At 35.4% G+C, this 27,288-nt stretch overlaps 1 protein-coding gene across 1 annotated transcript in view; it reads left to right on the forward strand.

Annotated features, from left to right (window-relative positions):
- Window positions 1-26,924, forward strand: part of SCYL2 (SCY1 like pseudokinase 2) — a 62,066-nt gene extending 35,142 nt beyond the window's left edge. Inside the window, exons 3-18 of the mRNA XM_052001664.1 lie at window positions 1,089-1,246; window positions 7,125-7,269; window positions 8,666-8,815; window positions 9,798-10,019; window positions 10,414-10,530; window positions 11,017-11,142; window positions 12,123-12,299; window positions 12,712-12,834; window positions 14,608-14,721; window positions 15,857-15,989; window positions 17,775-17,893; window positions 20,212-20,312; window positions 21,536-21,602; window positions 21,748-21,840; window positions 23,906-24,025; window positions 24,659-26,924. Of these exons, the coding sequence (XP_051857624.1) occupies window positions 1,089-1,246; window positions 7,125-7,269; window positions 8,666-8,815; window positions 9,798-10,019; window positions 10,414-10,530; window positions 11,017-11,142; window positions 12,123-12,299; window positions 12,712-12,834; window positions 14,608-14,721; window positions 15,857-15,989; window positions 17,775-17,893; window positions 20,212-20,312; window positions 21,536-21,602; window positions 21,748-21,840; window positions 23,906-24,025; window positions 24,659-25,300 (2,607 nt within the window). The 3' untranslated portion in view covers window positions 25,301-26,924. The remainder of the gene's footprint in view (window positions 1-1,088; window positions 1,247-7,124; window positions 7,270-8,665; window positions 8,816-9,797; window positions 10,020-10,413; window positions 10,531-11,016; window positions 11,143-12,122; window positions 12,300-12,711; window positions 12,835-14,607; window positions 14,722-15,856; window positions 15,990-17,774; window positions 17,894-20,211; window positions 20,313-21,535; window positions 21,603-21,747; window positions 21,841-23,905; window positions 24,026-24,658) is intronic.
- The last annotated feature ends 364 nt before the right edge of the window (window positions 26,925-27,288 follow it).

Here is a 27,288-nt window from a genome sequence, read left to right on the forward strand (position 1 = left end):
GAACATATTTTCTCATAGAAAACAATTCTTATAAGTTGTGATTATTTTCCAGGTTAATCCCAGAATGTCAGAGATTTCATATTATTTCTAAAATGCTTTAGGAAAATATAGTTAAAATAGGAGAGGATACTTTAATGAAATTCTGAAGGTGATTTTTGAGTAATTTTCAAGTATCTTAGAGACTGATAGTATAGATAATTATAATTACATTTTATTTCAAAATATAGGGCTTTCCAGTTCCATGATATAGCAGTATCATTATAACTACTCATATACTGTCAGACATACTTTTTTTTTTTTTTTTTTTTGATTCACAAATATAATGGGAAGGGCAGATTTTTTTGAGAAAACTAATAACAAAAATACTATATATGCACACATTTACACATGTATGTAAATTAATATTAGATTTTTATTGTAGTCAGCTTCAGATAAGCTGTGAAAATTGAAAGTAAAGAAAAGGTATAGGGAGCAAGTTCTTTTTACTGACCACCAACCAGAGCTTGATCTGAAATAGATGTGGATTGGGGTTAAGGAGAGACAGTGTACAATATAATATGACCATTCATATATAAAGACATTTTGTTTCCAGAGATGCTTGTACTGAATTGATTCTTTAACTCACATTTACTTCAGGGATCTTTTGATCATTATGAATACCTATAATATAGCATTATGAGGCTTATTAATGCATTGAGTTTTCTCTTTTGACTTCAAGATAAGTGAACATTTACTACAGACCGAAGGGTGGATAGCATATTACATATTTTCATTTTGCATGTAGTACTGATATCATAAATCTCAGTTTCCCAAGAAAGGTACTTGTGTCTCATATTTTTAAAAAATCAGATTTATGTTGTAGATAGACTTTTTTTCCAAATAACTTAGCATTTCTCCAATCAAGAAAAATGGATTTCTTTTTTAGAAAAATATTATACTTTGTTTCAATTTGACTTGTACATATTGTCTAACAAAACTTTGTGGTAAATTCTTAGTGTATTTCTGTTAGATAAGCTTTTGTCACACAAAGGAATACTGCTTGTGTATATATTTTCAATAAAATCAATTACATATAATTTTTCTATTAGGAAGTGGCTGTTTTCGTCTTTGATAAAAAGCAGATTGACAAATATCAAAAGTTTGAAAAAGATCAGATCATTGATTCTCTTAAACGAGGAGTTCAACAGTTAACCCGTCTTCGACATCCTCGACTTCTTACCGTCCAGCATCCTTTAGAAGAATCCAGGTAAATTTTTATGTAACTTAAATAGATTTAATAAAGTGATTAAATTACTTTATTTTTTGAATCTATTTACAGAATTTGAAGGAATAATATAAATAGAAGTTCTTACAATTTGAACTATGGAATCAACTTAAATGATCTAACTGAAGAATTCCTTGATCTGTCTTTGAGAAGAGTGTTGATAGTAGGAAGAATTGATATTATTAAGACTTATTCTTAATACTTCAATAAACAAGCCATTTAGCATCTTCTGGGTTACTAGTATTGTTCTAGGCAGTGTGGTTAATACAGAAGTTAAATGAAACAGTCCTTTTCCTTAAATGGTATGGGGAGAAGAGACAATAAATAGAAAACTCCTTTGATGGCAGATTACTTGTGTGCTAAATTTGGTGGTACTCAGTGCTCTACAAATGCATAAGAGAGAGATGTGCTGAAGGTGATGGTGAAGAAGGTAGGACTTGGAAGATGAAAATGATTTTGGTAACTGAAGAAGAAAAGATAGATTTTTTAGGTGTTTTGAGGGGAAATAGTAGGAGTATAGAGATAGATGGACGTAGCCATAGTATGTGCAACATAGAACTGACAGTAAGCTTTACTATATTAGAGAGAGCGTGGAAAATAGAATTGTATTGAGTATATATTATGTAATTATATATATGTGTGTAATGGAATTATGTAATCATATATATGTATATAAATGGAAGAGGAGTTTGTTATATGCAATAGAAAATATGGAGTAATTGAACAACAGTTTTCTGGAGCATAGTATGAAAATCATATTTCTGAAAAAAAAATCTCTCTGATCTACAACTTCTCTAATTAAAACATCCTATCTCCCATCTCCTTTTCCTTGAACCTATTAAATCTGTTCTTTACATTGATTAAAAACTTGGATTTTTCAACATCTTATTTTAATCAGCTTGATTCTAACTTTATCTGACTCTAGAAACAGACATTTTCTTTATCATTTTAAAAACTTTGTTTTTACCAGTACATGACCCTAGTCACTTTTTAATCTCTCTTCTTTATTGTTTTCTTAGTCTTCTAGATTTTGCTTTAAAAGTCTGTTTATAATTTGGAGTGCATGAATTGATTTGTGAAGACTGTGAACTGCAGTATAGGGTTTTTTCAATCTTTGTTTTCAATAACCTCTAGCTGAAATTTGACATTTCTTTTAATTATTTTAAAACAATATTTGGAGAAAGGATCCATAAACTTAACTAGACTTTTAGAGGTTCTATGACACAAAGATTTAAGAATTTCTGTTCTAGTAAGTTCAAAATGCTGTCCATTGTAAGCTCCTCATTGTCTCAATTGGACCCTCACAGCTATTCTGTTGTCTTTTTATTTGTGCTTGACACCCCGTCATATTCCCTGATTATTGCAGAACTGTTTCACACTTCATAAGTTTCTGATCTCACCTTCATGTTCTTGTCATTAGATGATCTTGATTTCACTGAGATCTAAATAGGCCATCTTAAAGTAAACACTACTTGAGGAAGCTCTGTGACAAATGAGTCCACTCATGGAATTCTTATTTTTCCAAAAACAGAGCTCAGTAAAATTAATATAGGTGGATTTGGTTTTTTTCCTTCTCCTTTTTTTTGGAATTATTATTCATTTTAATTTTTAATTTTTAATTTTTTTTTTTTTTAGAATTCTATACATGAAGTTGAATTTGTGCAATGCAAATTTACATAAAGCTAAAACTGTCTTCCTGTACATAACTGTGATTGTGTTATATCCCTTCTCCCAGCCTCTCCCTTTCTGTAAGACAGACTGGAATAGTAGGGGGAGTGAAGACAGGAAGGTCTTAGGAAGTGTTTGGTTGTTTCCAAAGTCCCTGCTTTGGGTTTCTTTTTTATGGTTGAATCTTTGCCTATTGTTGCCTCTTGGATACAGCATAAGGAGATCTTAGACTGACCGGTCTCTGATGCCTGTAATGAAATGCAGCCTGCTTATCTGCCTGAGAGTGGACTTTGACAGTCCTGGCAAAGCTCTTTTTTCTGTTGCCTGTCAGCTTCTGGTTGACCTTTTCTGCATTTTGGAGTGGTGAAGTCATTTAATGTAGTTGCTTATTGAATTTCTCAATCTTTATTTGATCTGGTATTATTTTTAGATTTTTAATGGAATAAGAGTATGGGAGAAAAGCATCTTGGTCCAAAGTTCCCCTCACTTTTTCTTCATGCATATATTTTGCTTTGACCAGTCTTAGTCATCTTTTCCGAGAAATACTGTGAACATGTCTACCTTGGCATTTTTGTGCAAGCTGTTCCTTGAAGTTGGGAGGACTTCGTTTTCTCTAAATCTTGTCATTTGTGAAAGTTGCTTAGACCTAGCTTAAAGAGGGAGACCTAGTCTCCTCCATGAAGAAGGTCACCATCTTTAATAAGAACATATCTTTTCTCAGAAGTTCTCCAGCCCTTATTGTCTCTCTCACTCATATACCAACTATGTCCTCCCTTGTGGGGTTAGTTTCCTCCAAGACAGACTGTTTTATTCTTTGTTTCCTCTTGCCTCAGTCTTCTTGTTTTATCTAGTGTAAGTGGATGAAAAATAGCTAGACAAGACTACCAAGTTTCTAGTCTAGGTGATTGAAGGAATGTGGCAGGGAGGAGGAGGAGGAAACAGGGGCTGTTCTGATTTTTGAGACAGCTGAGTATGAAGTAACAGTGAGACACCTAAGTGGAGAGAAACAGGTATAAGTGAGAAGTTGGGCCTAGTGATACAAATTTGGGAATCATCAGCACAGGTGATAATTCAATCATTGAAAAGAAGACACATTTTCTAAAAAAGTACTCCGGATGATTCCTGGCTAGCATGTAAAGAAGTAAAGGAGGAAGAAGAGAAGCACTTGAAAAGAATGAAACTTACTTGACTTGACAACTGAGCTTGTAGTCTCCCCGCAATCCAACCTAAACATAATTATCACAATTATCTTCCTAGAGCATACTAAGTGTTGTTTTAAAAGTGTTGTTTTTTGGTTCAAAGCCTTTATAGTTCCATTTTTCTACTGAAGTGCCAATTGTGAGGAGACCCTCATTTTTCCAGCCTTAGTATAGTATTCTTTGTGCCCCAAGTTAAAGACTTTTTAATATTTTTGAGTGTGAATGTTTCATCATCCTTCTCATTTCAACCTTTCTCAGGAGACTGTTATTTACTTTTGAATTTCTTAGAGAGTATATAGCACCCAGTACCTTGTAACATGTAAGATATACTTAAATAAGTATTAAATTCTCTAAGTGAACTGGGAAATTGAATTTGTAGAGAGGCAAAAGAATTGTTTAGCCAATGACAATATGCTATAGAATGAAAACTGAAATGAGTCATTAAACAGAAAAGAACATGCTGATTGACTGGTTGTAGCATTCTTCAGTGCTGCCTTATGGAGGTAGCCGCAGCATCCTCTGGAAAGAAGACTTGAATAAGAGGCCTACCTTTGCTATGTGTTGACCCCAGAACCTGAGTTGGAAAAGTTAGTATCATTAATTTTGTTTTTATGTAATTATTATCATTAAATTCATCTTAATTTGCTCTACCAGTTCCTAAATTAGGAAAATAATTCTGGTATTAATTTCTTCCCAGGCCTGTTGTGAGGGGAAATGCTTTGTAAACTTCAAGCCCTATGTGGATGTGGACTTTTAGTGTTGTTATTAATAACTGGCTGCTGTCTGATATTGGCAATAATAGCTCATGTTAAATGTGAACACCAAAGGACTTGCAGCAGCCTTGAGTCAGTCTTTTCCAAAAGCAGGGAGTTAGATTTTCTACTGAGAAAAAAGAGCATCATAACTAACAAGGGAGGTTGTCAGTGACTTGTTTGATGATGCTCCTGGAAGCAGATTAAAGGGTATATAAAAGAGCTACTTAGTGACACAGAAGTTTTATGAGAAGCCTTGTTTGTTATTTTGTTTCCTCCACCACTCTTGATCTCATGAAGATGACATTGCATGGATGTGATAGAAGAACAGGAGACATAGTAGATAAGATGGGGTCTGGCCAATGGGGAGATGGGGTCTGCCCAACGGGGAAGTAATGGATTCAAGATCCAAGCCTTCATCCTTCCACAGAGATAAATAAGTGCCTGTGTTGACAGTATTTAGGCTTATATGAATGATATAGAATAAATATGGCTTTATTTAAAAGGAAAAAAGGTTAAGCGCTTTAAGATTTAAGAGGATAAAGCATCACTAACATAAGACATGAATGTAATTCAGAAAGATATTGGTTAATAAAATGAAGAAGTAGATGAGCCAGGTGCAAAAGTCCTTTGAAAAGTCAGGAAAAGGTCTTTTGTGGGTTGAGGTAGTAGTTAAGATGCAAGCTTAGGCTTCCAGTGCTGAGACGTAGAAGAAAGTTTATATCTGTCTGCCTTTCACCTGTGTTTGGGGTTAGGATGGGAGCAGGGGAGTTGCCAGCTTTATTTAAGGAAAAGGAGAAAAATGTGAGAAATAGTTAGAATAAAGAAAACTCTCCTTTTTAAGTTTTTCATATCAACAATTTCAAAAAGACAAAGGTTGTTTAAATGTTGGCATCTAGACTTTTTGTTCTGTAACTGGGAGGAGGCAGTAGTTTGAGGGAGTTTGAGGCAAGAGAGCTTTGGAGACCATCCTATGGGGAAAAGGCACCAAGGTAGGGATAAAGGGCTCTATATGCCAAATGCCAGATAAACTTTTGTATATCTGTGTCAGAGTGTGAGAGAAGGGGAATAATAGGAAATTACTGAGAAGGGATATAGTGGAGCTGGGTTGTGAAGAGATTTGAGTCTGATAGGAAGAGGCTTAAGGCAGAGATATAGTAGTTGTCCAGATGAGAGGCAATAACTACTTGAACTAGTTGGTGGCTATATGCATGGTAAGGAAGAGACATCTACAAGATAGAGTGTGGGATTAGAAACACTATTTGGCAACTGATTGAACATATGACATGAGTCGGGGAAAAGAATGATTTGAGTTTGAGATCTAGGAGGATAGGAAGGTTGTGATTCCCTTGACAGTAATCAGACAGTTTGGAGGAGGGAGATGTTTTTAAGAAGGAAACAAAATGAATTCTATTTTGGATAAATTGAGTTAACTTGATATAAGTATGCCTGGAACTCAAGTTAGAGGGACCAAACTGGATATTTGGAAGTCATCTTTTTCATTGATTTAGAACACAGGGAAAGAGTGTGTCTCTCAGACAGATAAAAGAGGATTTTTTTTTTTTCTCTCATGCCTAGATTTGTTATTACTATGAATTTTCAGTGAATCATAATGTAGCATTCTGGATTTTCATGAATTCTTCCTTGGCCTCCCACTATCCCCCAGACATGTTTTAACTACTGGACTTCAAGGCAGGTCTAGGTAGAAGTAGAATCTTTACTCAGAAAAGCCTTAAGTTATTGACATTTTTTAATTGTGAAAGACTTTGAAAGGTACCTTTTTAAAAGGTACCATTGCTTCTGGGTGGTGGTTGATGCTTTATGTATATTGAATGACTCTCATCAGTGAGAGCCAGTAAGTGACTAAGCAATAAATTGTAAGTAAACTTACTTTGTATTACCTAAATTTAAGACTAACATGCCGTTTTTTAATATTATATGATTATAAAAATTGGCTTAATAAACTTACTGTAATGGTTTTCTGGGGTTTGGGAACATATTTTATGAATGTTCATTCCATCACATTTGATTCATAAACAAATATATTGTGATATTGCTGCTGGCCTAAAGGAACATCATCCTATTTGTACTAAAATAAACTAACATGGCATAGTTTTTTTTTTTTTTTTTTTGTCACAAAATTAATAGACTAGGTATCCCCATTATATTTTATATATATTTAAAAAATTTTAAGTGTGGGAAAAATGTTATAGTAAGTATAATTCTCTTTGTCTTCTATAGAGACTGCCTGGCATTTTGTACAGAACCAGTATGTGCAAGTTTAGCCAATGTTCTTGGGAATTGGGAAAATCTACCTTCCACAGGATCTCCTGACATTAAGGATTATAAACTTTATGATGTAGAAACAAAATATGGATTGCTTCAGGTATGTGCAAGAAGGTTATCAATGAGACTGAGTTATGTATATTTCCCTCTATATTAATATTGACTTGTTTTTAACTTTTATTTTGAAATTGCATCCTTACCTTAAGCTTTTATGCAATAATATTTTACATTTGTGTAGTGTTTTTTTACAAAATTTCTCATACAGAAATATATACGAATATACACAGAAGTATTCTTCCTTAAAGTATTTTAAATTTGAGTTCTTGTGAATAACACAGACAATAGGGAAGACTCTTCCTTCAAATAGGTTTTGTTATTTTTTTTCCTAGCTCTGTAAAGTAATCCTTTAATACCTTGGTATCATACTTAAAGAAATAGATTAACTTAGGTAATAGTGTCAGTTTTATTATATTGCCACAGCATAACTTGGAGTAGTCTTTCTTCAGCAGTGTGATCTTTGGGATTTTGTTTGTTTTGTGAGGGGTTTTTTGTTTTGTTTCATTTTTGGAAAGGCAGTGGGATTAAGTGACTTGCCAGAGCCACACAGCTAATAAATGTCAAGTGTCTGAGTTAAATTTGAACTCGGATTCTAATGACTCTGAGGCCTGTGTTCTCTCCATGTGTCACCTAATTGCCGCAAATATTATGATCTTGATATCATTCAAAAAATCATTTTTTGGGGACTTATGAAGTGTCTTTGAAAATAGTGTTTATATAATTTCTGTCTTGACTAAGAAAAAATAAACTTCATAATCTGTGCAAGCCTGAGATACTTGGAAATTATTTCTGTGTTGAAAAAAATTTCAAAAAATGTTTCAGAAATGTAATTTTTTTGTAATTTTTATATTCCACAATGAAAATAATTCAAGTTGAGAAGAGAATTTGAGATAGACACAATAGTTTGTTTCATTTTTAACAATAAGCAAAACAGACCAGCCGTTTTTATTGGTTTTTTCATAAATTTAATAGTAATCTTGGATATGAATATTAAAATTGTTGAAGATACTAATTTAGTGTAAAGTTAGTTTATGCTAAATTTAATGTTTAAAAGGTAAATATGTACAAGATTAATTGTTAAATTCCATGTAGGATGTCATAAAATATGTAATAAAATTCAAGTAGTAAAATTTTAGAGGAGATTACTAATTATCACCTAGATGATTTTCTTTATTTTCTCTTTACTAGCATTTATAGAAAAAAAATTAAAGTATTTGTTTTAAGAGTGGCTAGTATGGTTTTTCTTAATATTAAATATTTTCTTAATATTGAATATTAAAAATAATTTAAAAATTAAATATTAAACAATAAATACTATTAAATTTAAAGATTTCTTTTAATAAAAGTCATCAAGTTTTACTATAAATGATAACTTTTAAAAACTTGTTTAAATTTAAGTATTATTAGCAAGCAATAAACCTTTTTCAAAACATTTACAGGTGTCTGAAGGATTGTCATTTTTACATAGCAGTGTGAAAATGGTTCATGGAAACCTTACTCCAGAAAATATAATATTGAATAAAACAGGAGCCTGGAAAATAATGGGCTTTGATTTTTGTATACCATCAACGAATCCTTCTGAACAAGAGGTAATGATTTTTTTTTCCCATGTAAAAAACAGAACAATACCTTAATTATTAAATTAGAAATATATTTTCTTTGGAAACTTTTCAGAGTAATAATACAAGTGTAAGTAGTAATGAAAGTGCTGAAGTTATGAATCTGTTTTCAGAAAATAGCCTGACTGTAATAATGATGGTGATTGTCACCTCTGAATTGCCTTTAAATGTGCAAAGCACACTACAGAGCATAATCTTCTGTGTTCTTCACAACAGTCCTTTGTGGCAGGTTCTATTGGTATTACTATTCCCATTGTAGAGATGAAGTCATTGAGCCTAAGAGAGATTGGTCTTAAAGCTAGCCTTATCAAAATAAGATACTTCTGCAGCTTCTAGATTTCACGTCTGTGTCTCACACATAATTACTTCTCAATGTTATATATAAGTTTGTTATTGTTAGAAAACAAGTTACTTAACTCAGTAGAAATTGATTCTATTTTTTTTAACTTTTGACAAACGTGTATATAAATGTCACTTTTAAACTGCATGTTGTAACAGATACTTACTGTGAGTAGTGTAACCCGTAATTTTACCTATGCTGCTTCAATTCATATAATAATTAACTTTTAAAAATAAGCCCTGTTCAAAAAGTTCAGTCTATATTATAATGTATATAGGAACATCTGCAATCTTGAGTTTTCTACTCTATAAAACTTTGAGTACTTGTCAGAAAATATTCCAATCCTTACTATTAATAATAATGTTATAAATTTGCATTTGAAAAGTCAATTTCAGTAGCCTCATGAATGTTATTAACATTCTTTCATGCCCTAGTCTTATTTTACTGATTATTTTGTTAGAGCTTACCTGAAGGAGAGGAAAAGGAAGTGGTGGTGTCACACCAGTTTGTATGGTTGATTTTGAGTTTGGGAATAACTTGTTTGCTTAAGCTTAAATATTAATTTGAAGTTCTTAATGCATATACTTTTCTCTTTCTCTCCTTTTTTTGTAGCCCAAGTTTCCTTGCAAAGAGTGGGATCCAAATTTACCTTCATTATGCCTACCAAATCCTGAATATTTGGCTCCTGAATACATACTTTCTGTGAGCTGTGAGACAGCAAGTGATATGTACTCTTTAGGAGCTGTTATTTATGCTGTTTTTAATAAAGGAAAACCTATCTTCGAAGTCAACAAGCAAGACATCTATAAGAGCTTCAGTAGGCAACTAGATCAGGTATTTCCTTTACTGTAGCTGCCATATATTTTAGTTTCTGAGCTGTTTTGAAGGCAAATTATCTAAAATGGAATAAGATTATAGTATTGCATTTTAAAATTCTATATAAATCAGATTTGAATTAGTTTTGTAAATGTAACATGATTAGTGATATATTTTCCTTTGTTGTGGCGACTTGAAATTTTAACTTTGCAATGCTTTATTAAAAAGTATCTTCAGAATATGTAAGATCTTAATAAGAAGATTTGTGATTTTTTTTTTAGTGGCATTGGATTAGGTGTATGATCTTAGTATATTTCGTAGTAGAATGACATTTTGGTTGGCTTTTAATAATTTTTAAAAGGGTTATTTGAAAATAATATGAGTTGGTTTTTAATCATTTTTTTTTGACTAGCTAAGTCGTCTAGGATCCAGTTCTCTTCAGAATATACCTGAGGAAGTCCGGGAACATGTGAAATTACTTTTAAATGTAACTCCGACTGTCAGGCCAGATGCAGATCAAATGACAAAGGTAAGTGTATGTCTCAGTTGGATGAAGCCTTTATTTTCCATTATTTTGCTATGTAGCATTTATAATCAGCATTTTATTTATAGATGATACTTTTATGTGTCTGAAGAACATCTTGTGTTCTTCGTGCAGACTAAAACAATAAAAACTTTCCATATCTTTGCTGGTGAAACTAATTCTTTAAATGAATACAATCTTAACAAGTTTGATTTTGTCTTCTGTCTCTCTCACACACACATTCATTTACTGAAGTAATAAATGATAAATGTCACAACTGGTCTTTAAAATTTTTTAAGTGTTGAGAATTGAACAGTGAGTGAGGATGTAATACGAGCCAAGGGACAATCAATTATTTCATTATTTTTTTCCAGATCTATAGTCATCTCTTTGGCATTAGATGAGTCATTCATTGTCTCTGGGTCTTGGTTATAAAAGAAAAAAATCAATTCACCACTAAATTCTGATTGTCACCTGCTCTCTTCTATTTAGATTCCTTTCTTTGATGATGTTGGTGCAGTCACTCTACAATATTTTGATTCCTTATTCCAAAGAGATAATCTTCAGAAATCACAGTTTTTCAAAGGACTCCCGAAAGTTTTGCCCAAACTACCCAAGGTTTGTTTGTTTGTTTGTTTGTTTTTCAGTCATTTACTGTGACCTAGATTTAAAAATCTTAAACTAATTGCTAATTTAACCTAGTGGTTGTCCCAGAGAAATGAGGCTTCTGTTTGTAAGCTTAGGCTTCTTGAGGACTGTCTCAACTTTAGCCCTAAAACCATGCAGGAGACTTAGTCTGGCAGGAGATGCCTTGAAGATGGAAATGGGCTTTGGATTGGTCACACCAGGGAAAGGTTTCTTGCGAGGATAGAAAACTTAAATGAATGGTCAGTATTGTTAGAATTTTTACCCTAAATAGAGATTTTTAGTGAATGAACCCTTGTGGCCTAAAAGCTAATGTTTTTACTAGTCATTAAATGTTTCATTGATTAGGCCAATCATAACTGGGTATTTATTAAGGACTTGCTGAGGCTTAGGCTCCTTGCCCTCAAAGAGCTTATTTTCTCTCTGGGAGGACAGGTTCCTATATAAATGTGTATTGGGAAGAACTGTAGCTCTGGTAAGAGAAGAGCTGGGCTTTAATTTGGGCTGTGCTCCTTAAAAGTCTTTATTATACCTGTACAAGTCAGTTTTCTTGCCTGACCCTCATTTTCCTCATTTGTAAAATGCAGAACTTGGCCTAAATGATGTCTCAAGTCTCTTCTGCCATTCCTCTACTAATGGAGCCTTCTCAGTCATATCATAGAGGACTGTTTTATGAGTTGATTTATCCCTTGACACCTAGTTATGTTGTGAGTCAGTGTCTCTACTCTTAGGGATACTGGTCCTCACATTGTAGGGTTTTTTCCCTTTATGGTGTCAGGCCTGCTCAAGAGCTTATGCTCTGTTGGCATGACTATTAGGAATCTGTGGTCACTGCAAAACCTATAGGATATATCCAATTTATTTTATTTAAAAAAAATTTTCATACTAGACATAGGAAAATATTTATATATATTCCTCTTATGCCATTCTTGTGCTTTTCCCCCCCTTTGCAGCGTGTGATAGTACAAAGAATTTTGCCTTGCTTAACCTCAGAATTTGTAAACCCTGATATGGTACCATTCGTTTTGCCCAATGTTTTATTAATTGCCGAGGAATGCACCAAAGAAGAATATGTCAAGTTAATTCTGCCAGAACTCGGACCTGTCTTTAAGCAGCAGGAGCCTATCCAGGTGTGTATATGTGTGTGGAGTGTTTTTGTGCATTAGGTTCAGTTTTGGTAACTACTTTGTAGTCTTGTGTGCATGGTCAGCCAGTTGGAACAGAGAAACTAGTTCCTTCAGGCATCAAAGAAAATGGTGGGTTAAGATAGTGAGATAGATTTATCAGTTAGGAAATAGGAGGCTTTTTAATTATCCTTAAACATAGATTGCATTGTAGGATGAGACTGGGGCTTGTTCTCATGTTCTGCTTTCTGTAATGCAATCAGGCTTGAGTTGGTTGTATTTTTTGTCTTTCATGCCTTCAGGCCAGCAACATGGTGAGTTACTCTTTTTAAGCTATTTCACCTGTTGGGTTATTTGGAATCCTTGTGTTTCTTGGTAACCTTCAAACTTTTTGTTTGGTTTACTCTTTCAAAAACAGATTTTGTTAATTTTCCTGCAAAAAATGGATTTATTGCTAACCAAAACACCTCCGGATGAAATAAAGAATAGTGTTCTTCCGATGGTATATAGAGCCTTAGAAGCCCCTTCCATTCAAATCCAGGTAAGACTGTTAACAGGGAACAATTTAAGAAGTTTGGTTCTTGAAGCAAAGGAAATATAGGAAATAAGTTTTGCTTTTTTGAAGAAAAATTGCTTGAAACATTTATTCTTCTTCCACTCACACCATTTTGATTGCTACCTCTTTGGGGGCAATATTAGATTCATACAAGTTGCATCAGAATAGGATTTGCTAACTATTTTCAAAAAGCTCCAAATATTATATGACTCTCTTCTTGATTTGGAATCAGAACATTGGACTCAGTTCATATTAACTGCTAATGAATATTGTATGTTAAATATATTTTCTGGCAATTTCGAGGTGATTTGCTCTATTAAAAGCTCTTGAAACTAGTCTTTCTAATATTTACTTAAGCAGTTCTGTTAAGCAGATAATTTAACCACAGGATCAGCATCATTTTGAAAGACCTGCTTAAAAAAAAAGACCTGACTGTGCTTGGTGATTAAACTATTCAGAAGGAACTTAGAAGAAAAAAGTGAGGATGTTTTCCCCAACTTTATCTACATTTAGTAAATCACGAGAGTGTGTAGAATCATGTAGGAAGTCACAAGATATGACAGTAATTTCAATTATTGAGCCAAAATGCAGTGCTAAAAAAAGAATAGGCCTGTTAAGTGAGATACAGCTTTCAGGAATGAGAAAAGATTCTCTGTTGTCTGCACTGGTCATACTCCTAGGATGTTGTCTTTAGCCCTAGTAGCCATTTAAAACTATTGATGAGTGACAGAGTTCAGAGGCAAGCAGCCCAAGATGATGCAGGACCTTGAATTCATGTCATCTGAGGATGAGCGTAAAGAGCTGGTGAAGCTGAGAAGAGGGAAGTCAGAGAGGATATGGTGGAAGATGTTTTCAGTTTTGGGAAAGAGTTAAGTGGAAGAAGCTGGCCCCTGAGAGCAGAGGCGGAAATGGACTGCCTGGCAAGCAGGTTCTTGTCACTGGATTTCTTCAGGCAGCAATACAGGGACAATGTATCAGGCAGCTTGTAGAGGGAACTTCTTTCAGCGTTTGATTTGGGCCTAAGGGGCCAAAGAGCTTTCTTTCTATTCTGAAGTTCTGAGATCATGTCTTGGAAAGGATTTAGAAATGTAATCAGGCTTAGAAGAGGACGCTGTTGTAGATCTGAAATGGTTTTGGGGACATTATTTTGTCCTCTCAGATAAGAATGTGTTTTTAGTGAAGTGAAGCATATAGAATAGAGAAGGAGAACACTATAAAAGCTGGCCCTCTGGCTCTTGCTGTATCCTTTCTTCTTGCTTCATTCTCTTGCCCTTCCTAAGGAAGCCAAAGGCAATTAAAGACTGGTTTCTGGGTATTCTCCTGATTAAACTAAATAAGATACATTCCATTGGCTTCAGATTTGGTATTTCCCATGGTATTCTATTTCATTCTTAAATATAAAAACTAATTTCCAGGAAGTCTTAATAAAAATTTTCTTTTCTTCCAACATGAGGAATAATAAAGCTTTTTGTTGTTAAAAATCAATATTAAAGGATTGAAAGGTGTGAGAGTAGCCAGATTGAAGTCAGACTTGGCTTCTATATGTTCTGCTTCATCTCTTTTAAATTTGGTTTTCTTGCCTGTAAGAAACAGGTTTACAATTTGACTTAATTTGGGGTATTGTGAGCATTGGATGGTTTAATGGATGTGTGAATTGTAGTCATTCTTATGACTATGATTATATTGATGTGTACTGAAATACTTTAAATTATTTTTCTTCTTATGAGATTGATACACAGATCTTTTTTTCCTTTATAGGAACTTTGCTTGAATATCATTCCAACTTTTGCAAACCTTATAGACTATCCATCCATGAAAAATTCTTTGATACCAAGAATTAAAAATGCATGTTTACAAACATCTTCCCTTGCTGTAAGTAAATGTTATATGTTTGCCTGATATTTCTTTGTTTCTTATGTTTCTATTATTTTTCCTTATATAATCTCTCCTGGACAGTTTGTGTCAAAGCATTCTTATGAGACCCTTTTTTTTGTTTGTTTGTTTGTTTTGTTTTTTGTATTTTTGTTTTCTGTTTTTGTTGAGGCAATTGGGGTTAAGTGACTTGCCCAGGGTCACGCAGCTAGGAAGTATTAAGTTTCTGAGGCCCGATTTGAACTCAGGTCTTCCTGACTAAAGGGCTGATGCTCTATCCACTGCACCACCTAGCTGCCCCTGAGAGCCTGTTTTTTAAGGTAGAACTCTCCACTTTTAATGATTTTTTTTTTAAACAAGTTTTTTTTTTTTTTTTTTTAAGATTTTTAAAAATAACTTTTATGGTCATGGCTCCTAAAGGTCAACTAAAGAAATGAATACACAACTTTTATCCTCATTTATAGGACTCATTGAGTTGGGGGAATCAGACATTAGCAAAAGTTAGAAAATAGTATTTATAACTTTAAAAATCACTAGACATTGCATCTAAATCTGTGGAAAATCCTGGAATTCTGTATTTGTCTTTTTACATATTAATGTAAATAGTAAAATGTAATTAATCATCATAATAATTACTAACATTTGTGTTGTATTCACTGTGTGCTGGACACCATGCTAAGTACTTTATAATTCTTGTCTCATTTGAATCTTGTCACATTTTTGGGAGGTGGGTACTATTGTTAACCTCCCTTTAGTAGATGTAAAGACTGAGGAAATAGAAGTTAAGGGACTTGGAGACAGAATTTGAACTCAGGTCTTCTCTTTTCCAGGCCAGGTGCTCTACTCACTGGGCCACCTAGTGACCTAAAACTTTTCCTTTTAATTTTGTGTTTAATTTTTTAGAAAAAATTGTCTAATCTTTTATTCATATAGAAGCATATTTCAAAACTTAAAGCATATTTTACCTGTTTTTTTTTTGTTTGTTTGTTTATTTGTTTGTTTCAAAGTAATACTATTTTGGTCTTTTAAACATTGACAAATTTTGTTTTTATTGTTTAAAATTTAGGGCTTATAAAAATATTTAATTCTTGTCCACAAAGAATATTAATTTACTAACAGTTTGCCTTTTTAATAGGTTCGTGTAAATTCATTAGTGTGCTTAGGAAAGATTTTGGAATACATGGATAAATGGTTTGTACTTGATGACATTCTGCCCTTTCTACAACAAATTCCATCCAAGGAACCTGCAGTCCTCATGGGAATTTTAGGTAGCTGAAATTTTTAAACTTTATTTTATGCTACTTCATCAAATTTATAGTTTAAATAACCATTACAAATCAAATCTCACCTTTAAAATTATTGCACAATCTTCACTTTTCTTTATCTTCTCTAGCTAATTTAATTGAATCACTCCTTTTGCATTTGCTCTTCAGTAATGTCAACTGACAGTATGTTTAATTAATTTCATCATGTGCTGTGATCATTGGTGTGAATTCAGCAGACTATTGTTGGCACGATTTTAGTCTCACAAAACTAAATAAAGTGGTTTTACTCTATAGATGTTAATTTGCACATTGTGTTGTTTAGAGAGACGAGGAATATAATAATAGTAAGAGACTGGGCTGTCTTCATAAAGCTCCCTTCTTGGGATGAAGATTTACTTAAAAAACCAACATAGTCTCATGTTAGATGTTTTGTTACATAAAGTTGTATTTTCTGGGTCACCAAAGAACAAGAGAAAGAAGATGGATGATGACTATAGTAATGGGGAAAGGCATCTTAGGGAAGTTGTGACACATGCTGGATATGCATGGGTGATGAAGAAGGGCACCTGAGATGGAGTGAAGGTTGCTTCTATGTGCTCATCATGCTTCTGCAGTGGGAAGGGACCTGGGAGACATCCAGGCCAGTCCTTCTGAAGTCCAGAGAGAAGTGATTTCTGCAGGGTCAGAGCTCAGACTCAGCTCCAGTTTCTCTCTAAGTCTACTGCCTTTTCCATCCTGCCTCTTTCGTGGGTAGAGCTGAATTTTAAGGTGGAGTAGAGAGAGAGAAAGGGTAAGAGGGCAGTAAGGACAGAGTCCTTCCTGGAAGACTTTGAAGAACTGGATTAGAAGAAATTTACTTTGAAGAGCTGTGTGCTTTTTTTTTTTTCCGAAAGGCAAATGATTTAAAGCTGTTTTAAGTAATCAGGTTGTGGAGCCGTAATTAGGAAAAGTAATCTGTGGGTGAAGTGTTAGTACCAAAATGCTGGTATTGAGGGACCACTGAAATATAGCAGGGATGAACTCAATAAAAGAACAATAAACAGCAAGAGGTAACTAGTTCTCATGGGCAAAGAAGATAAAAAAAGACAAAGATGTTTCCCAAGGTTTTTCGTGGGAGGGCTAGAGGTGTACCTCCCAGTGGCTGTGTGTGTTGATACTTAGAACTTCTGGACTGGAACTTGGATGAGAGAACTGCTTGAAACTTTAAAGTGATAGCCAAATCTTCAGAGAGAGAGAACTAGTTCTCTAGGAAAAGAAGTATAGACTGAGACCCTGCAAAGACCAAAGCCTTTGAGTTGCTGTAGCCTGTCAGTGATAAATGACAGGCTCTTTATTGGCTGATTAAGAACCTCTAAGAGCCATGCTGCTTTTAAGCATAACATTTTAGCATTTGATGAGTAAATCACAGTAGCACCTGGAAAACTATTGTGTTATGTCACCACTGCTGTGTTTGGGAAATGCTGTTGATTTTGATATGCCCAGATACTCTGCTATATGAAATTGTTTTAAACTATGCACTTAACTATAAGGATAAAGGGATGCAGAGAATTTATGCTAGCCTATGAGCAAGGGCATTAGTTAGCAAATAGCTAGGATTGAACTTCCCTGACCAAGTCGGAATAATATACAGGAAACTGTCAGCAGATTTCAGTGTAGTTTGGAGACCCTATTTCTACTCGAAAGCACAGCTTTTGAGAACTGTGGGAATTTTTTTTTTTTTTTTTGGTGGGAATTCTCTTTTGTTGATACGTGATTCAAGAATAGTTTCTCTTAATCATTTTATATTAGGTATTTACAAATGTACTTTTACTCATAAGAAGTTGGGAATCACCAAGGAGCAGCTTGCTGGGAAAGTGTTGCCTCATTTGATTCCTCTGAGTATTGAAAATAATCTTAATTTCAATCAGGTGAGTCTGTTGTTGATGGGTTTTATTCTTTTTATAGTGAATTTCTGTTCTGTGAAGCCCCAAGACCTCCCTAGTAGATGGGAAATAGAGAGGCAAGGAAATGCCCAGAGCGATTCTTCTGAGAAGAGAGGGCCTTGTTTGGCAGGGCAGCCAGGAAAGGCTTCCTGGAGACTCAGCAAACAGAAAGGAGAACTAGGATGTTGACAAGTTGGGGGGAGGAGTGGCAGGAAAGTTAGACGTGTCCAGAAATGGGGCAATCCCGTTGGTTTGCAGTATAGGACATGCTGATCAAAGGTGATTGGAGCTGGCTGGCCATGGACTTTATATGCCAGCCTGAGGGGTTTTAAGTTAACTGGACGGATAATAAAAAGCTACCACTGAGCAGCTCCTTGTATGATGTTGGGGTGAGGGCAGTCTGCTTACTCTCTAATATCCCAGAATTCTGAGTCGTGCTTCAGAAAATTGGTCCTGGGCATCATTTGCTTGGGGAAGGAGAGCTTAAATTGGATGGATGTGGCCACATTCAGAGCAGCAGGAAGAGAAAAGATAGTGGCCTGCTTGGAGTGACGGATAAAAGTGGAGAGTGTGGTATAAATCCAGGCTGCTGGACTTTGTTATTAGGAGGTCATCAGTCCCCACTGAGCCCTTCCTTTGGGTACAGGGGTTGTGGTGACCCTTGTTTCTCCTAGACCGGCCAAGCTGGCCAGTCCTTGGTGCACTCATGGCAGCAGTGCCCAGACTAGATCAGAAGTGGGGAGGCCATTGGGAGGCTGCCTGTAACAGGCAAGGGCTCACAGCCAAGTTCTTGGCCCTGCTCTCTTTGCCACTAATGCATTTTGTGTCTTTCCTCTCTGGCCTGACCTATAAAGTGCAGAGTTGAAAGTAGAAGGTCTGATTCTGTAAAATGTGTGTCCTCAAGGTAGCAGACTTTCAGTTGAAGGTCTTTTTAACTCAACAGGTGTTTTATTAAGAGGTTACTACTTGCAAGAAGCTGTGCCACCTGCTGGGGACACAGATATAGATGTGCTTAGGTGAAAGTGCTGCTCTTATTGTTTGGAAGATCTGAGTGTCACTTCTTTTTGCTACACTTAGTCTCGGCTTGCTCATCTGTAAAATGGACCTTTACAATAGTACCTGCCTCCCCAGATGGATGTCAGGATCCAGTGAAAGAAGCATGTATACAACGCTTTGCAAGCCTTAAAATGCTTCCCCCAGTTCCATCTGGTTTGTCTGTGTCTGCCTGGAGGTAGCTCTGGACATGTTGTCTCCACTGTTAAGTTAAGCTACTTGAGAGAAGACTGAAATCTGAGCCCATCCATCCTCACAAGATGATTCCATTCCTGATCAGGCCTTGCTTTTGTAGAAATGGAGAGCAAAATGTGTGAAACATGAAAGCTTTGCCTAGTCAGAAGGCACAAATAGAAACTTGAATCCTTGAAAGTAAAAGAGCAGAATTTATGGTGTGGGCAGTCCTAGTTTATATTGAATTGAAACAGATAGAAACAAATAGCTATCAATTCAAGTCTTGTCTCCATAGCTTTCCCTTGTGGTGCTAGTAGAAAGCCCTTAGCCCTGTCCCTGAGACCAAAAATGTCAGTATGGAGCTAGACGTTATGGAGCAAGACTCTTGAGAAGGAGGAAGTAGCATTTCCCTATCCCACTCCCACCTTGAGCATTCAATTCTTGATCCCCATAAAGATGGAAATAGCAGTTGCAGTGATTGTTCTAAAAACCCTCAGGGAAACCATGGCTTACTTTTCCTTCAGTTTCTTAGCTCTAGGTGATTTTAATCAGGTTTCCTCGAATTTCAGGCTCTTGTGTGTAAATAGAATGTGTCAATTTTAAAAAGTGGATGTTTCCAAATGTTTGATTCGAGGTGGGTGTTTGCCTGAAAATCTATAAATCATAAACTCAGAGTAGCCATATAAATAAAATCCCCAATGATAGCCAGCTTCCAGACACTTAGGGATATAAAAGTCCAAATTCAGATTTCATCTAGAAAGTTATGAGGTGGTAGGTTAGAACTAGAAGGGAGCCTGAAAAAGTTCCTCAATCTAAGTTTCTCATTTTACAGATGATCAAACTAAAGTCACTTGGCCACACTCCCTGAGGTAGTTAAGTGGAAAAATGGGAATTAAGAGCCTGATGTTTTTAAAAGGCCTGCTTTATAGAGCATGTTTAATAGAGGTACATCCCAATCTCCAATGCCAACATATAACAAAATTTGCTGAAGTAACTATAAAGAATATTTTGATAACTGATTGCTTTATTTACTACCAGTTTTCAAAATTGTAATCTTGTCTAATTTTTAATTTTAGTTCAATTCTTTTATTTCGGTCATCAAAGAAATGCTTCATAGATTGGAAGTGGAACATAAAACCAAACTGGAGCAACTGCACATAATGCAAGAACAGCAGAAGTGAGTCGCCTTCTCCTGGAATGCAGGTGTTAATAGTCAGTTTTCCCCAACTTGGCTGATATCAGTTATCTGGAAAACATTTGAGTTTTAATGTGATCCCAGGCCAAGTATTTTGCTCTTCCTTTACATTTAGATTAGCTTTAAGATTAGATTAAAAGAGGAGATTGTTTAAAAATGAACACATTAATTTAGTAGGAAGAGTGGCTTTCTTGTGTAACATCCCGGAGAAATTCTCCCATCAACAGTGCTTAGCATCGCAAATATGTATTAACCCATATGTATAATGAGGCCACTAGGGATGTAAACAACATTCAAAAACAAAATAGATTCTTTATTCTGCTTTTGGAGTAGTTATGAATTAGTTCCATCCTCTATCCAGTGGAAATAAAAATGGATTTGTGCAGACCCTATGATGACTTAGGAAGCTACCTATCTATTTGTAGTAGTATTTTTGGCTGAATTCTATTTTTATTTATTAAATATTTTCTAGTAACATTTTAATCTGGTTTGGGGGGCCCTTGGGAGTGCTGTGGGCCCCATGTTTGATGCCTCTGCTCCAGGGACTGTTGCAGTCCCTTGATGAGAAATGATGCTTCTTCTCTAGACAGTGCCCTGCCTAGGGAAAGAAGTGCCAGGGAGAGCTCATTACCTGCCCATCTAAATTGTAGCAGAATCTACTTTTTAAAAGCCAAACATTGACTGTTTCCAAGAGGTATTAAAGAGAATTGAATTAGAAGTTCCTTTACATAGTAAGATCTTTGCTTGAATCTGATCGTCATGAATTTTTCATGATTACCTCCTTTAGCCAGCCCTTTGATTGTATTTGCTGTCTGTTCTACATATTTGGATGCTTAAATTGCAATATTCCTATTTCTGTTTTGTGTCCTCCTTAAGGGGAACTCTTTGAGTTACCTTTTACATGTTTTATTCTATCTCCTCGCCCAACCGTCCCCATTCTTCCACCCAACTGTACTTTCATCTAGTTCTGGACCTCCATCTGGTCCATCAGATGAGCGTCCACCATCCCAGGATATCAGTATGTGTCAGAGGTTTGTTCAGTCAGCGTGGTAGTGAAGAACCTGACAGCATGAGTGCCTCCAGGCAGCCACAAAACATTTATTAAGTACTGGCTGACTGTGGGTCACATTCTGTTCTGAGCACTGGGGATATGCATGTTCCTTTTTTGCTCCCTCACTTGGCAATAATTGGGTTTGACCTTGCAGATCTTTGGATATCACTAATCAAATGAATGCTTCTGAAGAGACAAAAATTCCTACTGCTGGTAGTCAGGTAAGAGAGTTTTGACATTACTTCAATTTTTTTTTTTAATAGAGTGCTTGAAAATGGGATTCTATACTTTTAGGTTTTATGGGGAAAATAATGATATTAATGGATTTATGTGTCTTTTTAACCAAGTAGTTTTTAATTTTAACAGATTGATAAGGTCTTTAACAATATTGGAACAGACCTTCTAACTGGTAGTGGATCAGACAGTAAAGAGAATGGGATACAGAATATGCAGAAAAGAGTAAGTTTTTTTTTTTTTTTCAATTATTTTATTCTCCTCCTCCCCTCCTCCCCCCTTTTTTTTTTCTTTTAGGACATTTGAATGTGATAAAATTTTGCCAGGAAAACACTTTAAATGTTAATGCATTCTGAGAATCATCAAGTAAATGAATTTTGTTGAACCTACATGTGTGGATAGAACGAAACTGCATGTTCGATGTATCATAAAATAAACAACTGTTGATCTATTTCCCTCACTTTAAATCTTTCTCTGAGCTTTCTTTCTTAAAATTTTATATCAGTATTTAATTTGCTTTAGAAAAAATGTTAAGCTTTACTATTAGAAGTTGTCAGTGACTATACATTGTAGATTTGGTTTATAGCACCCTACCTCTAGAGGGGAAGTACTTTACAGGCAATTGAGTGCAGTCTTTTCATTCTACAGATAAGGAAACATCAGTTATCCTTATTCCCTGTTGCAATATCTAGTGATATACTTTGTATATTTAGGGAAGGCTTGACTGCATTTTTATGTTTCTAAAATAGCATTTAATTTTTATGTTATGAAACTGCAATTTTATGCAGCTTTGGGTATTAATTGCAGACTTGTATGTATTTACCTGTGGACTGTCAAACCATTTGCAAATGATGGCATTTATCAGTTAAATAGAGTGAGTTATTAAAAAAAAAAACTTCTTTTAAAATGTCTTATACAATGTGGCAAGGGATCATAGATCTCTGCCATTTATTGACTATCAGTTTTGAGGTGGGAGAGGTAGGAGGCAGAGTGTTTATCTCTTAGTTGCTTTATTCCTGATTAGAATGTCTATTAGAACCCTTTCTCAGCAGGACCTGGATAATTGTAGTCTACCACACTTAAGAACATGTTTATATGACAAGCTGTTGTTCTTTTGGTTTCCTCTTAAACACTTTTCCTCCAGGTTTAGTTCTAACTCGAATAAATTGCCAAGTTCAATGACATGTTGTTTTCCTGAGGCGAACTTTCGTCTTAGTTTCTCTGATTCCAGTTCTATAAAATATCATTTGTCTAATTTGCTAATTCAAGAAGCTTATGCTCAGATCAGTTTTAATTCATTCCTATGTATTGAATATCCACTGTATGTATGATACTATATAGAATGTAGAGCTGGTTAAGCTAGGAACCTTTCCTTTAAGATGCCAGAGAAATAAGATATGCAGAACTATCTAATTTTATATAGTGCTCTGAAATAACCTAACTAGCAACTGATTTGCTAGGAGTTGTTCTGTTCTTTTGACATAAAAGTAAGTGAAAATTAAGCAACAATGCCTTGTGGAATAGATCTTGAAGTAAATGCACCTTTACTCCTATAGACCCAAAGTTGACTCCAATATCTAGGTTTCCCCAAGTAACAGTTCTAGGTATGGTCAGAAAGTCCTATATAGTTAAAGTCTTTTAACAAGAAATGTACCAGTCTTAACCAGGGCAAACTTAAATCTTGCTCAGAGAACTGTTCGGTTCTGCACACATATATTGTATCTAGGATACACTGTAACATTTTTAACTTGTATAGGACTGCTTGCCATCTGGGGGAGGGGGTAAAGAGAAGGAGGGGAGAAGTCGGAACAGAAGTGAGTGCAAAGGTTAATGTAAAAAAATTACCTAGACATGGGCTCTGTCAATAAAAGGTTATAATAATAATAATTTAAAAAAATCTTGCTCAGACTGTGTGGGAATTATTGTCAAAACTACATTTTCCAAATGTTTAATAACAGTTCATGTTTTTATAGAACTTGGAATTTAGCAAATATTTGTTCTGTAGCCAATCCTGTGAGGTGTTGGACCAGCATCATCATGCTCTCTTCATGCATGAGGAAGCTATGCTTCTAAGAGGTAGTGAGCTTTTCGCATTCAGATGCTGCTCAGTCTGTGGCCTAGAGGCTGAGCAGTGTCTTCCAAGATTTCTTCTGTACTGTACTTGGCAAAGATCCCCTTAATAAAATCTAGCCTGTGAAAATTCAGGATTAACTGGAAGATCTTTGCCTTAAAAGAAAGAAAGAAAGAAATCTAAGATTGTTGCACAAACTGTCTTTTTTTCACTTTGAAGGCATCACTGACACTTGAAGAGAAGCAAAAGTTAGCAAAGGAACAGGAACAGGCCCAGAAGTTGAAAAGTCAGCAGCCACTGAAGCCCCAAGTCCATACCCCTGTGGCGCCCGTCAAACAGGTCAGAGTTTATTTTCGTTGATAGTGTTTTATTTGCTCTCTTTTAAGACAGTGATCATATAAAGTTAATTATCTCCAAGAGATGTATTTTTAAAGACTCTCTTCAAATTGTATTTTCTTGGAGGGTTGTGGTTTGGATTGAGGGGAAAAGATTGTTGCTGAAAGGTGAGTGACAAATGCAGTGTTCAGTTCTCTATAAAGGAGGCAAGATGGGTTGGCTTTTTGTTGATATTTTTTGAGTAGAGCTGTTCTTTTTGCTTGTTTATTTTTTAAATACTCGGATTTCAGAATAGTAAAGGTGGCAGGTCCAAATACATACAGTTTGGGGAACTGATCCTTGATGTTTATATAAGTTCCACACAACTTCATTTAATAGCAGGAATATTTTGAATTTGTGCTTGACATATATTTTTTAGAAGACTTTCTTAAATAAAGAAAAAAAATTCTCCCTCTGAAAAATGGAGAAATCAACATAAAATTATGTGTTATAAACAAAGCATTTTAATAAATTTAGTTGACTATGGCTGCTTAAGCTAAATTTTTCTTGTCAAATGTTAATGTACTTTATGTGATTTAGGAGTGTAGACTTGATGGAAATAGCTATAATCATACTTTTGTTTTATATATTTTTCAGACTAAGGACTTGACAGAAACTTTGATGGATAACATGTCTTCTTTGACCAGCCTTTCTGTTAACACTCCCCAAATTTCGCCTTCTACTATCTTTTCTTCAGTCCCGAACATGGGGATGGGCTTGGCTTTTTCCACATCGGTTGATAATACAAAGAGAAGTTTGACAAATGGCTCAACTGCCAATATGGGCTTTCAGACACCAGCGTTCAACCTGCCAACCAGTGCAAACCAGCATCTCTTCAGCAGCCCGGGCACACCGGCAGCAGCCCAGATGACTCTGGGTACGCCTTCTAGTTTACCGAACCTGCACATTCGAAGGGCTTCAGCTGGAATGTCACAGCAGACCCCTCACAGACCCACTGATATGTCTGCTCTGGACAGTCTGTTTGGTCCTCAGAAACCCAAAGTTAGCATGAACCAGTTATCTCAACAGAAACCAAACCAGTGGCTTAATCAGTTTGTACCTCCTCAAGGGTCCCCAGGGACAGGCAGTTCAGTAATGGGAACACCACTGAACATGGTAGGACAGCCTGCCTTTGGTTTGCAGGGCAATCCTTTCTTTAATCCACAGAACTTTGCACAACCAGCCAATATGACTAGTAGCAGCTCAGCTAGCAATGATTTAAAAGATCTTTTTGGCTAAGGCATCTGGTGTTCATTTTGAAGAATTGATTGCATTTTAATCATGGGTAAGCTGATTTCCATCTTGATATGTTTGATTGAATATCTGGCTTGGAGGAACTTTTCCCACAGGACGGAGTCTGAGAGATTTGGTGGAGGAAAAAAAGGGCATCCACGTCAGCATTGTAGTGATGTAGAATCCTGTCGTTTGTACACATTGAATGCAGTTTGATTTGTTTCCTCCTCCTTCTGCCACATCCTCTCCTCCTCTCAGTGATCTGAAGACATAGCCCTAAACTAGGCTCATTCAGGGCTGAAAACACTGCTGTCAATGGCTCATCATCATAACTTGGTATGACCAATCAGTGACAGAAAGGTGTCCATGGCATTTGCAGATTTTCTCTGCTCAGTGCCGCCAGAGTCCCCATGTCACAGCTATTAAATCTTAATTTTAATTTGTTCTTTCCCTAGTTGCTTGATTTGATTTCTGAATTGGTGTGTTTCTCTAAGTAAAGCAAACTGTAAGTATATAGAAAGAATCAGGTCATTTGCTTTTCTCAGTCTTTATGTATTTGTTGTTTTCTAGACAATTCTCAGCAAAGATTGCAAAATTTCTCATCTTGCTTCTCATTGGTTCAAACTGAAAAAGCCTCATCATACACCATTTTCAGTGCAAGACAATTCATTGTAAAACCTGGCTGAGCCTCATGGCACAGTTTGTTCCTTCATTCCCCGGGGAGTGTTTGACATCCTGATTCTTTCTTCCTGTGCCCATCAGAGCAGAGGAGCCCAGGAGAAAGGGCACGGTCACTTGGCACAGCTCACTGTTATGGGCCTTGCCCTGTGTCTTCTTGCCTTCTTATAATGTTTGAACTGAAACTTGTGAGGTTGCATTTTCCAAGGCAGATTTGTAAGAATCCAAGTGTATTTGGTGAATAAACTTTTAAAATTTATGCTGTATTGCTCCAAATGTAATAAACTTTACTTCTCCAAAATTGAGCAGTCGTATGTTCTGCTTGCCCACAGTGATGCTCAGCTTGCCCATGTTACAGTCTGACCTCTTCTCTGTTAATGCCCCTGAATGTTAATTCTTTCCTAAGATTTTCAGGAACCTTTATTCTAACATTTTGAAGTTCAGAGTTGTCCGTTTGTTGGAAGGAAAGAATTAATTCTTCAACATTTTTACAGAAAACTACATGCTTTATTTTTTAAAAGCCTTTCACTGATATTGTTCTTTCATTTGCTGCTTAAAAAAACCACAGGGCCTTATGCTGTAAATGTGATTTGTATTTTGTTAAATTATATTTCCACAGTTAATGCAGTGATAAATTTAAATTCATCTTTCAAAGAAGAGTATGTGTGTGTGTGTGTGTGTGTGTGTGTGTGTGTGTGCGTGCGCGCGTGAGAGAGAGAGAGAGAGAGATGGTTGCTGCTTTCATATTTTTATTTTGAATTGTCTGGGACCAGCATTGATTTTAAATAAACTGTGTGAAGTTTTGTGTGCTAAATGATACTCTTGGTAGGTGTCCTGGGTTATGCTGATTTGATTATAAAATGTGATTGGATGATAAAAAACGTTCTTGCTGCCAACATATGATATGAGGGGACTTTTTAAAAAAAAATAATAAATTAACTTTCACATCTGATTTCTGCATGAGCTGTACTTTATTATATCTGAACTTAGAAATGACTTATGTTAGAAACAATTTGTGATTATTACTTCAGAAATGATAAACATTAAGAACAGTCATTTTGCCCTAGAAAAGTGTATTTGTAAATGTGATTGCATTCTTTATAAGAGTGTTTTTATAACTATTGCATTTGAATCATGCTTGGAAAATTCACACATGGAATGAATATTTGAAGTATATTTTCTTTGTGATAATTAAAGTAATCACTGTTTAATAGAGGCATTTTCTACTTAATATAGAGATATCTTCTCCTAATTAACAAGAAAGCCAAGGAGTTGGTCATAGACAGTTTGGTGATGGGCACAAGCAATTTATAAAT

This window comes from Antechinus flavipes, chromosome 5 (assembly GCF_016432865.1).
Source record: "Antechinus flavipes isolate AdamAnt ecotype Samford, QLD, Australia chromosome 5, AdamAnt_v2, whole genome shotgun sequence".
Classification (NCBI taxonomy): domain Eukaryota; kingdom Metazoa; phylum Chordata; class Mammalia; order Dasyuromorphia; family Dasyuridae; genus Antechinus; species Antechinus flavipes.